Raw genomic sequence first — 13660 nt, 5'->3', positions numbered from 1 at the left:
TTATATGTTTTTCGATAAAATTGACCTATTTAAAGTGACATTTAAAAAAGAAATAAATATTTCTTGGAAATAGATTCTTCAAAAAATTATGAATAATTTAACATTTAATGATTTTATAAAAATGATTTTTCTAAACAAAAAGGAATTCAATGTAAAAATGCCTCAAAATTTTAAAAGGTTATGTAGATGATTTTAATTTGTATCAGATTTTTAATCATCAAAGAAAAGCTTTTGTTTATTTTAAGTACCCAATTAAATAATGTATAGTTTTTGATTTAACATTTCTTGTAAGATTTCAGTATTTATTCATCTGTTTTTATTATATTTAATACATACACTAAACTGTGTAATTATGAATTAACCAAGAAAAGGTTGTATTATGAAACGAAACCTCTGCGGTCTCAACCTCACTCCCTAACCAAGATTACAACCCGTTTTCATAATGATCCAAATTTATTTACGGGATGGAAAAATAATTCTTATTGAGGGGTATGGTTTTTCTTAAAATTGGCACTGGGAGGATTTGAACACCCTTGTACCCGCCGAATACCACTGGTACTTGAACTTGAAATGGACTTCACAAATTTTGAGTTATTCACTTTACAAAAAACGATTTTTTCTACTGTCACGTTTCAACGATTCTGTAATAATTTGATCGAAATTAGAAGAACACATGACAAGAAAAATATACGTTATTTTAAAAATTCCATAGTTTTTAAGAATATAGGGGTTTTTGAAAAACCTTCATAATTAAGTGTAAATTATTCGAATCCCAGAAATGCGATGTTGGCAAGTTTTTTAACTTTTGTAGGAAGTTAAGTTCTTATTTTATTTATTTGATTTTTTTATTTTCTTTCATCAAAGTTAAAATCACTCATAGATCTTATAAGTTTCATGCTCAAAAGCAGGACAATAAATTCTAACACGAGAAGGCACTACCCAAGGAGGGGTCCTTTCGCCCCTTTTATGGAACATGGTAGTAAACGACCTATTTACATCATTGTAAGCAGAGGGTTTCAAGGTGATTGCCTATGCTGACCAAGTTCTCTCGGAACTCCTACAAAATTCCTTAAACAGGCTAAAAAAATGGGCTAAGCAATGTGGATTTGACGTCAATCCACATAAAACAGAACTAATACTCTTTTCGAGAAGATATAAAATTCCTCAGATTAGCCCACCCAAGATTAGAGGAATACCATTCAGCTTTGTTGACCAAGCTAAATATTTAGGCCTCATTTTAAACAAAAAACTAAATTGGAAGGCAAATATTGATGAAAGAGTAAAAACGGCTACTGTAGCGCTATTTACTTGTAAAAATGCCATAGGATCAAAATGGGGCTTCTCCCCAAAAATAACCCACTGGCTATACACTTCGGTAATCAGACCGATACTCATTTTGGACCGCACTGGACAAGATGGTAAATCTAAATAAGCTCATCAAAGTCCAGCGGTCAGCAGGTATGTGCACCACAGAAGCTCTTCGCTCAACACCAACCACAGCACTGGAAGTGTTTTTAAACCTAAAACCACTTGACATCTTCTTCAAAAAGGTGGCAGCCAGCTCATGTGTAAGGCTTAGAGCCACCTCTCAATGGACCAGTAACAATTCTGAACATACTACTATTCTAGACATTTTCAGATCTATCCCAGATCGCTTAGACTATACCACCCCAAAAATAGTATTCGGTAAAAGCTTCCATGTGTCCATCTCTTCAAGATCTTCCTTTGAAGAAGAGAGACCCCTGGAAGACGATGCGGTACACTTCTATACTGACGGTTCAAAGACCGATCACGGAGTTGGAAGTGGTATCTTTTTGGAACAACTAAATCTCAGTCTATCCTATAGACTTCCCAATCAATGCAACGTATTCCAGGCACTAGTAATGGCGAATAAAGAAGCACTATCCTGGCTCAAAGAAAACGTTATATCTTGTAAGGATATACGAATCTTCTCAGACAGGCAAGCCGCTCTTAAATCTCTCGCGCCTGTCTCCACAAACTCTCAAACAGTCCACTATTGTCGATCATCTCTGAATGATATGACGGAACAGTTTAACATTCACCTCATTTGGGTGCCGGGCCACAGAGACATTCCGGGAAATTGCAAAGCCGATGAGCTCCGAAAAACGGAACAGTTAGACAAAAACATAACATAGGAAGATGCAAATATCTTCTCAAGCAATATGCTATAGAAACAACAAATGCTAGATGGTCACAGAGTACCACCTGCTTAGCAAACAAGCAAATATGGCGAAGTATTGACTTAAAACGGTCAAAAAGCTTGATATCACTGATCAGACAAAGTATAAGCTCTACAATTGGAGTAATAACGGGACACTGCCTCATGGAACGACATGCTTTCGGGCTAAGGGTCTACACAAATGACTTCTGTAGAAGCTGCATGGACGAGGAGGAAGAGGAAACAGTCCAACACCTTCTGTGTAAATGTCCAGCACTCTCCATTAGAAGGAATAACTTTCTCGGTAATCCCTTCTTCGATAACACCAGTGAACTGGCAACGATTGACACAAAACGTCTCTCTAACTTTATTAAAAACTTTATTAAAAGTACGAAATGGTTTGTTTAAGTTCATTACTCTCCCATGAGTAACCTCATTAGTGGTATCACAATGGACCCTTGAGGTCTACGTGTGTCAATGACATCTGGACAGCCACTCCAACCTAACCTAACCTTTAAGAAAAATTATCATTTCTAAAAGTCTAGTACAAATAATGTATTGATTTTTCTTTTACAAATTATAAGAAATTTTAAAATTGGTTAAAACATTAAAATGGTTGAACAATAAAGCAGAGGAAAATCTGTTTTTTGAGAACAAATTGAAAACTTTTCGAGCCCTGTCAAGTGTTTCAACTGCTTTAACGAAGTTACTTGATAAATGAAATTATAAAGGGTGATTTTTTAGCTATTATCTTTTTGGCAACACTGTTTTAAACAGTTGATGCACGTTTCTTGTTTTGTTTTACTGTCAAACATCTTCAGTTTGGTCTATAATTTAACCCATGAATCGTATTACTGAATTTTATTATAAAATTGCGTGCTTTGTTAAGAAAGTTCATCGCGCGCTTCTTCCATTTTATTGTGTTCAGCGACGAAGCTAATTTTTTAACCAATGGATTCGTAAATAAGCAGAATTTTCGATTTTCGAGTGAATATCAGCCAAAAACATTGCAAGAGCTACCAATGCATCCACAAAAAGTCACAGTTTGGTGCGATTTATTGGCTGGTGGCATCATTGAACCGTCCTTTCTTAAAGATGATGCGAATCATAAAGTAATTGTGAATGTTGAGCGCTACCGTGAGATGATAACCAACTTTTGTTTGCCTAAAATGCAAGACTTGACTTGCATGACATGTGGTTTCAACAAGATGGTGCCACATGCCCTACAGCACGCGCAACAATGGACTTATTGAGAGGCGATTTCGGTAAAATTACATTTGCATAAAATAATCTTCAAACATTAAATTATATAGACCTTACTATCGATACAAATAAAAATGTCATGCATTTTCTGGTGTATGTTTTTATTTTGAAAAACTTTAGTATGGCTTCAAAAAATTATCCTTTATAAATAAACTGAACTGAGTCTGTTGACACCTAGGGCGTAGTGACTTATCACTCTTAACCATACCTGCGTTCAAATAATTTTGTAAGGGAAGTAGGAGACCTACAGATCTTAAGTCGAATCCGAACGGCTAATTTCTGAAATTTATTTTCATGACAAGAATTACTCTAAGAGAATCTGCTAATTCCTTGCAAGAAGCAGAACCTGTGAAATAATTCTTGATATGACGTTTATTTTTCTGATTGAAAAAAACATCCGTATCAATACTTTCCTTTTAGATTAATTGGAGATTAAGATTGTTGTAATGTTCCAATGTTGCTAAAACAAACAGTCTTCGAAATTGTCAAAATATTTTATTTTTTTTATTACAAACACCAAATTCACCACAATTGATCTCTTGTTCAGAGGTTTTTCCCTTAAGATCTACTTTTACAAATATGAGGTGGTCTCCTCTTGAAACTTAAAGGGTTTCCAGGAATTTATTGCCGAATATTTACATTTGCAACTAGTCAAACCTCAGTTGTTCTTACTGTTAGTTATTCTAACGGGTCAAAACTCATTGGGTGCATGAATAGATTTATCATCAATGTTATGTTAAGGATATAAGGATAGAATAAGATACCTTCCACTTTCTATGCGAATGCCCTAGCCTAGGCAAAGGAAAAATGACAATAAAAAGAAAACTTTTTTCGACAACCTATGCGTCGTGTCCTTGCCACCTAAAAAGATCCAGATATTTGCCCAAAAATGAAGATGGTTCAAGGATGCCAATTCAAGCTAAATCCTCATCAACCTTCCTATTTTTATCTTATCTTTCTCCCTTCTTCCAGAGCACAATGGATCCAAGTGAGTTGTTTTGTTGGTCTTTAAGGATGCATCACCCTGTTAAAGCTTTTTGATTTGAATTTTTTCTTGTGATGATTCTTAGATTTTTCGAATATTTTTATTAGAAGGGTAAAAATAATTCAAAAGATTACTTTTAAAACCTCAATGGAATACGAAACAAATTTCGATATTCATGTACATATATATTTATATATGAGACAATTTTCTAATACAAAGTCGTATTTTCATTATATCGTCCCTAAAAGTTCCTTCAAATTAAGTAGATATAAGGTGTGCATGTAAAAAACACTACAACATTATACACACAATTGCTATTCGAACACACACACAAACTCCAAACTAGTACACCTACACACCCAAAAATACACAAATCATTTTTCGCTTAGTTTCAATATGTGTTTTTGGATATAGTAAAATAATGTACTCGTACTTTCATTAATTTAAAACAGTATTACTAAGGACAAATCTAAAAAATCAACTCAAAACTTGGTGCTGTCCTGCCCTTAAGTTGTGTGTATCTTTCCTATAATTTTTTTTTAACTTGTGTATGTCTTAAACATAAAACAACAACAAAACACAAATCTTTTTAACTAAAAAAGTCTTGATTAAAACGATGAAAATGACGTAAAAATTTCAGGCTCTTTTGGCAGATACCTTTTCGATTCGTGAAACCAAAGTACAAGAAAATGGAAAAGTGAGTATCGTAAATGATTTAAAAAAAAAATCTTTTTTTTTTAATTTCCTTTTTTTATTTGCGGGAAAGGGAAACTTTTTTCCATTTCTTCTCATTTGTAGTTACGGTAGTGTAAACAATACATTATGTATTTAATGTTTTTAAATTAAAATTAAAAAAAATCAGCAATAAAAACTCATTTATGATGAAACAAAAAAAAAGGAAAATTACATTAACTACATGTAAACATTCATTAAAACTGTAAAATATGTAATAACTTTAACCATATATTTATATTATTTTTTTTTAATTTTAATAAATTAATTTTAATTGTTATGTCAGTGGGATTTTTTTCACCTAAAAACAAAAATATCGCTTTTCCAATTTTCATATTCATTATTAAATGCCCACACACACAGGTCGACCTGTCAGGAGCGGAAGAACCCGCAAAAGTTAGTTTGTGTTGTTTTCTTTTTCTTTTTCCATATTATAAATATTTTCTTAGATTAATGCAAGAAAAATTCTAGATGAACATTTAAATTATACAAACAGTTTAAGAAAGTTCTATACTTTAGCTGATGTACAAAATAATTAAGTGGTGTTGTGTGTTTTATGATTTGAGTTTCCTTTCTTTTATTGTGGTATTTTTAAAATAATTATAAGCTTCTTATTTTATGAAGTTTTATATTTTGTATTGTTATTATTATGTATTTAATTTTGTTAATGCTAGTGTTTTCTTTTCGCGCCTTGTAGAGTTAAGTTTAGTCTTTTTAATGAAACGATGTCCTTTGATAAGTATTCTTTTGTATATCTCTCTACTAATGTACAGTACAGTCTTATGCGGCACGGTGGTGGTGGTGGAAGTTTTCTTTTGCACTTTCTAACTGTTACATAGCTACAGATAAAAATACTCTTTAAAAACCTCTAAAATATTGTAATACATGTAAAAAGGAGTTGTCTTTTCACTTAGTTTTAGTTACTTTATCATTTAATACTTTTTTCTTAACAAACAGAAAAATATTAATTAAATTTCCAGCATTTATATATTTATGTATTATATTCTTCGAAATATGAAATTTTATTTTCGATTTTATCAAAAGAACAATACAGTTTTGTGATTAATACGCAACTTTATTTTATATTGGGAAATTTCGTAGTATCCAAAATTTACTAAAAATAAATTTGTATTTTTCGCTTGAATTTGAAAGGACTCTTTCTACTTAATTATTTTAAAAGTTCCTTTAATTTCTTCTGTCTCTTCTCCAAGGACGAAAAACAGAACTCAAACGATAAACAAAAATAGTACGATATTGAAAATCACGCTTATTGTCAGGAATTTAAAAGCCCACGATACAAATTAAATCTGTCACTGACACATCGGTTGAGTCGTCGTCGAGTTGATTTTCACTTTTCACGCCTTCACTGATACTACATACAAAGGTTTACGTGCATGAGAAGGTTAACCATTGTTGAGTTGTCTCGGCCAAACAGAAACCAACCCTTTCTCTGCATACATATATATAAATAGGAAGTCATATAATACAAATCCGATGACCTGACAATTCAACATCAAAAACAAAATTATTATTATTTGATGGTTTTTGTGTCATAATTGTTATTGTTGTTAATGATAATAAATGTGTAATGGTGACACTTTAATCAGAATCAGATTGAAAACAACATCAATTATTATGAAAATTGTGGTTATAACTATTATTTCTCTTTATCATTATTTATTAAATCAATTTATGAATAGACAGGTGGAACTATAATAAAGTTATTTCAATTAGGAATCAATTAAAGGTGTACATATACACAAAGTTATATACTGTAATATAGGTCCTTTTTTCCTTACTTCAGTTTGTTAATTTCGCTAAAAAATCTGATGTTTTACAAATCGATTTCTAAAAATAACACTTTTTAGCTTAATACATTCAAAATTTTCAGCTTATTTTAACGAAAATTAAATTCTTTTAAATATCATGTCTAACCTAAAATTTATGATATATTCTAAATAAAAGCTCAGTTCTGAAAATGTCAATTTGAAAAAAATTGTGATTCCTTTTAATTTAGTCAATAGGATTCAGCTAAGGCTACAAATGAAGATTAGAATGATTCATATTCAACACGATTTTATATAGCAAATTTATCTTTAAAATCCAAAAAAAAATACTTCAATTCTGAATTAATTACATTTTTCAATTCATGGCCTTACAGAAAAAAAAACCTATTTTGTAAGGTCATAACAAACTCTTAAATAACAAAAAAAGTCGTTCATAATCATTACAATACAAAAAAATCTTATTATTTTCTTATACTTACGAAGTTTTGATATCACAAAAACTCGGATATTAGAAATAATATATTTGTTTTTCCAGATTTCCTTATATCCTTGTTGGGCAGAATTTGGAAATATTTGTATGTAAACATTCGTTTCTTTAAGTGAAAAAACACATTTTTTTTTTAATATGAAAATTAGTTTAATGCTATTTTATCACCAAAATTTAGATTAAGAACATATTGGATATCAAACTTAAATTCTGCGAAACTAAAAAACTTAGGTTATAAAAAATTTTGTTCACCAATAGAGTGGAAAGGCAGAACTTCGCAGGATGAGAATTTTTAATTTATTAGGTATTAGATGATATGACATTTAACTGTCAAGTTTAAGGTGCTGCTTTTTTTCCAAACAATTTTATTTTTAATCGTAATAAAATAGTTGAAAACTACATTTTGTATATCTAATTCAAAGTTTAACTCATAAAGTTCAATATCACATCAAAAAACCACTTTTACTGCAAGGTAGGAGTACAACTAAAAAAAATAAATAAAATTCGCAAACAAACTTTGCTATACGGTATCCTCATGAGCACTTAAAATAAAAGAAATTTAACAGCAATTTCTCCCGAACAACTAAACAACAGCGAAAAACGCGACTCAGATAAAACCGAAATAGTAAGGATGTCAGTCGCCCAGTTCCAAGAACTGCTCACAGCAACTATCACCGATCAAGTCAAAGATCTAGCTACCAGAGCTGATGTCGCTTCTCTAACTTCGGAGATTGAAACATTAAAAAGAACAAATTCTCAATTAAACGAAAAACTAAAGACAATGACAGATCGTTGTGACATTCTGCTATCACAAATAGAAAATTTATAATAGAAGCAATATGAAAACTGTGTTGTAGTATACCTTCCTCTAGATGGACAAACTAGCGCAGTTGATATTGCAAAACAAACTTGCGCTGAGCTTCTCGAATTAAAAGAAGGTGAAAGTTTCCATATTAATAAAAGACGGGAAATCACAAACTAACACTAAAAAGGCAACTGTCTTCTTAGAACTTCACTCGGCACAAGAAGCAAATAAAATATTGTCAGCTTTAAGACAATTAAAAGGAAATGGGATTAGTATTTTCCGCGAAAGAGACAAGGTCTACAAGAAATAAAAACCAAACTACAAAAAATCAACCCAAAAGAGAAAATGTCACTGAAAGGCGATAAACTTTTAATTTATAAATTACATACTTATTGAAATCGAGTGAAATCTTAATTGTGAAAATCAAACAAGTCTTAAAATTTGCAAACCAGCTGTTTGGAGATATTACATCAATTTTTTTTGACAGCAGCAAGGGACTTAAGTTAGCTTCACTTGGAATTGAAAACATCGCTTCCACCTCTTGACTGACTGCTGAGCCATCTAGTAGTCAACACGTCAAATTAATTAAGAACACGTGGAATATTTTTATCAACATACAAAAAAATCAAAGGTTATGATTTATAAAAAAACAAATAAGCAGAAGAAGACCAGAGGAAGTTTAGAAGATTGGCAACGAGGCTCCTCGAAACAGTAAATGAAGTTAAACATAAATAGGTGTTTTACTTACATACAATTTAATTCTCAAAACATGCAAAAGAAAAATGCAGTGAAGCTAAACTAGCACTCAACTCAATGTGGCTGAACATTTTTGGAAATATATCGTTTGCAATACCACGAATATTCAATGCCACGAGTATGCAATGCAACTATCAACTCAAGTATGCTATATGGTAGTCAAGCATGTGGTTTTACTCAATTCGAAGAGTTTGAGATAGTTCAAAGAAACTTTTTCAAACGAATCTTCAAGTAACCTATGTCAACTCCAACGTATTCTATCTATATAGAGCCAGGACTGCCCCCAATTTTTATAAAAAAAAGTCTAAAACAAAATGCATATTACTGTATTAATATCATAGGTAGAAATGATTCAAATCTACATAAACAAATAATGGCTAAAGCACTACGATCGAATGCATCACCTTTTAAAAAGTGAAAAGAACTGGCTAATACATACAACTGCACATTCTCCATTTCAGAAAAGAACGTTTCAAAGTGGCTTGATCAATTTTCAAAATATTTTTAACCAGCATTATAGCAAAGCTTCAACGACCATAGCCAAAACAATTGATCGAGACCTCAACCATGGATTGCAGACAAATGTAGGATATTTCAAATTAAATTATTCTGCCGAAAAAATAAGTCTTGTCTTCAAAGCAAGAGTTGAACTATTGACTTTAAACTTTATCCCACATAGAATGGATCGGCAGGAAATATGCCATCTATGCAATAGAACAGAACCAGAAAATGTGTATCATTTCATGGCTGTAAGTCCTATTTTTCAGGATATAAGAAGATTGTTTTTTGAAGAGAGCATAATATCTGTGGAAAGATTGTATGCGCTATCAAATGGTGCTGAGGGTTGGTCAAAAGTGTACAAATTCTGTTAGCTTGCCCTTTCATGTAGAAATAGTTTTTGATATCATTCGCACTAACATCTTTTGTGTTTCAAATCACGTCAAAATTGAATTCATTCAAAATAGTAATTTAAAAACTAATTTATTATATAACGAATTTATAACTTAATTAATATGCATATATAACTTTAAATTAACTTAGATTTATTTATATAATGTCATTTCCGGCAGACTGCAAATATGCCAAGTCCGTAATCTTACTACAAATTGTATATTATTTTAAAGATTTGTTGGAAATAAAGAATAATAATAATAAAAATAATAATTATATAAGATATGGTTCAATCTTAAAAATATGATGACAAATTTGTATACAAATTGTTCCTTGTGGGTTGCACTTATGTATATTCTTGCCTTGGTTCTCGCAATTCAAAGATCTAAATTGACTAAAAGATGAGCAATATATAAGGTTTTTAAAAAATGGAACCAGTTTATAAGGGTACGAAGAAACACTGCCATTGATTATTTAACAAGCCGTAGTTTGCAAAATTGTGTCAATCCAATTTTTCATGGTCATGTTGATGGGTCAAGGACGTTTGCCATAAGTGCTTGAATCATTTCCAGATTTTTTTCATATCGTCGATCTTTCACGGTTCCTTACAAAAAAGTACGAATTGGTCAGTTAATATCTATAAGACAGTTAGTAACATGATTTGGGAATTTGATGTGTAAAAGATCAATCGGCATAGCCCACCATTCTCTATTAACACAATTTCAATTTCATTTAAGCAAAATCTCATTTTTCACAATTCACACCAAACTGTAACTCTCTGTAAATCATTGATTTCTCAAAATGATGGAGTTTGCAGAGATTCAAATTCGGTTGAATATGCTCTTTGTCAGAAAAGATGATTTTCACCAAAAATCGCTGGCCAATTCGAGTTGCTTTAAGGCTATAAGAAGCTTTATTGAAGTGGCTTCGATTGCTAAGTAAATTAAAGTTTTTAAACGAATGATCATAGATCTTTAAGCAATATTTTCTATTGAACTGTTAAGATCTACTACGGGTTGATATTTGTGAATTGAGTCTCACATTTTGAGCTACAACATACAATATTTTCACCCTGCGACTGGAGAGTGCTTTCCTCTAGCATTAAAGTTTCACAAAATTTGGCACAAGCATGATGTGTTCTTCACTTCGAGCAAAATTTTTATTCAAAGAACTACTCTGAAAATAGATTTTAATTATTTCCCACTCTTGTCCAAAACTACTCATTTCGTTAAGTTAAAGTATGATACAGACTTTATGTCAAGATTTCGATATCACTAGATGGCCCACCAAGTATATTCGTTTAAAGTACTTCATTTTATAAACATTGAATACCCAGTTTACCTTGATCTTAAAAGTGAATGTTCAGAAAATCAATTACATCTTGCCATAGAAAATCTTGAAAGTAAATTATATTTCGTTCCTGAAAGTAATACTTATTTAGTTGATTGCAACAGAAGAAGTTTATATTTAAAAACAATTTGTTCAATTTGTAATCAAAAACATATACAAACAAAAATCTACAATTATCGATATATTTTCTGTAAAAATAAATGACACCATGAGAGCAGAAAAAGCATAACCTTAAATTTTAATTATGAATGTAATACTTTTTTAAGTAAAAAGAAAAGATTTTCTTACGTTTCTGTGAAAAAATCTAATTTATCTGTGAGCAAAATATTGCGATGAACGTAAAGTTATCAAATTGAGTGTTACGTCATTTCTGCTCTCAAGACCTCAAATGATTGTATTTATTTCGGCTTGTCTTTCAATTAACTTGCAGCCATTCAAGACTGTGACAAATTTTATCATTTTGAATATTTAATAATCTCTAGAAAAAACGACAAAATAGAAAAACGTGACAATAATTTCTAACTTGTGTAGATCCTAGATTTGTGTTATTAACAGAGATATTTCAGAGATAGAATAATACTGCACTATTGCATCACCATTATTTTGTTCAGTAAAGTACACACAAAATTGTTCAAAAAAAAACCTAAATCGGAATTCTCTGTACTCACTTTTTCATCCAAGCAAAGTTCAAAAACTCCAACACATACTTCTAGGCTTATCCTTTTCTCCAAAAGATTGAATTATTTCACTTTTCGTTTGCATTTGTTTAACGACAAAAAAAACTTTAATTGCTTTTGCACACACGTATTTTATTATTATAAACTATAGCAACTAACTTATATATAAAATGTTCTTCAAACACGTTTGATTTTTGATTGGAAAATTTTGTATCCGTTTACCTCACATCATTTCTATATATCGTGTTGTTACAAAACTACTCGTAGTTACTTTCTCTTGAATTTCTCTCCATTTACATAATATTTATTACATCCTCAATTTAGTTGAGTGGTTCACATTACTTTTTTATTTCTTTTTTTTAAACTTCTCTGCTAGTTTCGCATTTATCTAGATGTGTCAACTTAACTCCTTCATAATAAAACAAAAAAAAACAAAAAAATATACACAAATAAAATAAAAATAAAATATATTACATACAAATCTCACTAACTTATTCATTCGTGTGCATAACGCACAATTTGCAGGTATCCTTGTCTGACTCGGATCCTTCACAGTTTCGTGAGTTCTTCAACATGTCTGACTACGAAATCAAACAACATCAACCTTTAAGACTGCGAAAAAAATTCTATGAGTTCTATACGGCGCCCATTACGAAATTCTGGGCCGATTCGGTAAGGACGAAAGGTTAAATGGAGCATTCCACTATACGTATAGAAATAGATATATATGTATACGTTACGTATGAATGCCCATCAACTCATATCCTTTTTTTGTTGGTTTTTGGTTTATTTCTTTTATTGTATTGCAGATAGCGTATATGTTCTTCCTGGTAATGTTCACCTTTACTGTACTCGTGAAAATGGGACCAACTCCTCGATGGCAGGAAGTCTATTCGATTGCGTACATTACAACGCTGGGGTTTGAAAAGATAAGGGAAATCATTTCATCTGAACCGGTTGCTATAACGTGAGTATTATTATTTGTTATGTTTATCTGGATGTGTGGATCATTTAAGGACTCGTATACACTTCTCGGGAATAAATTATTATGATACCTCGTATACAGGAGCAATATCGTTTGTGTTAAATCGTGGAATGTTTGGTTAAGGAGGCAGCTTTGTGTGATGAGGGTATAGGCGAATAGATATGTAATATGTTTGCATTAATTTATATTAAAAATGTTGTCTATGGATTCTTTAAAGTGTATTTCTTATTTACAAAAATGAGGACATTTTAATAAAAATTCTTACGTTGATGAATTCGAATTTAATTTAACTTGAGACTAACAAAAAATTATAACATTCACGACGAACATATGATAGGTATTTTATGGTAGGCGTTTATTACTTAAATTACTCGAATACACTTTTTCGTGATAACCCTAGAAAGAATAGAATGAATACAAGTTTAATTATCAACTCACTGTTCAGAAGGATATGGATGAAATTTTACTTCTTTGTTTCTGACTACAAAATCTATTTTTCTTATTTGGTTTTTAAGGTACTCACTATTATTATTTGAAAAACCTTATTTCAAGATTTTTTAAGGGCATGTAAACCTATAAAGAATCCAGCATTCATTCTTCACTATTTAAAGTCTTTATCATATACATAAACCTTAAGAACGCTAAACACAACAACACAAAACTGTATGAAAACAACTTTTGTTTTTATTACCAATTCGTAGTCATTAAATTATAACGTCAAGCTGTTGGAATATATTTAATAAATATAAAAATGATGTTAAAA

At 30.9% G+C, this 13660-nt stretch overlaps 1 protein-coding gene across 15 annotated transcripts in view; it reads left to right on the top strand.

The window, feature by feature from the left end:
- Positions 1-13660, top strand: part of LOC129952541 (transient receptor potential cation channel trpm) — a 329137-nt gene that overhangs the window by 259744 nt on the left and 55733 nt on the right. For 9 of the 15 annotated variants that reach the window (XM_056065169.1, XM_056065171.1, XM_056065167.1 and 6 more), the window contains 4 exons: positions 5068-5124; positions 5523-5555; positions 12438-12584; positions 12722-12879. In XM_056065169.1, coding sequence (XP_055921144.1) covers positions 5068-5124; positions 5523-5555; positions 12438-12584; positions 12722-12879 — 395 coding nt within the window. The remainder of the gene's footprint in view (positions 1-5067; positions 5125-5522; positions 5556-12437; positions 12585-12721; positions 12880-13660) is intronic. The other 6 variants (XM_056065174.1, XM_056065170.1, XM_056065165.1 and 3 more) reach the window with 2 other exon arrangements.

Source organism: Eupeodes corollae, chromosome 3 (genome assembly GCF_945859685.1).
Source record: "Eupeodes corollae chromosome 3, idEupCoro1.1, whole genome shotgun sequence".
In the NCBI taxonomy this organism is placed as follows: domain Eukaryota; kingdom Metazoa; phylum Arthropoda; class Insecta; order Diptera; family Syrphidae; genus Eupeodes; species Eupeodes corollae.
The sequence above is the reverse complement of the archived record's forward strand: the minus strand, read 5'-3'. Positions and strand labels throughout refer to the sequence as shown.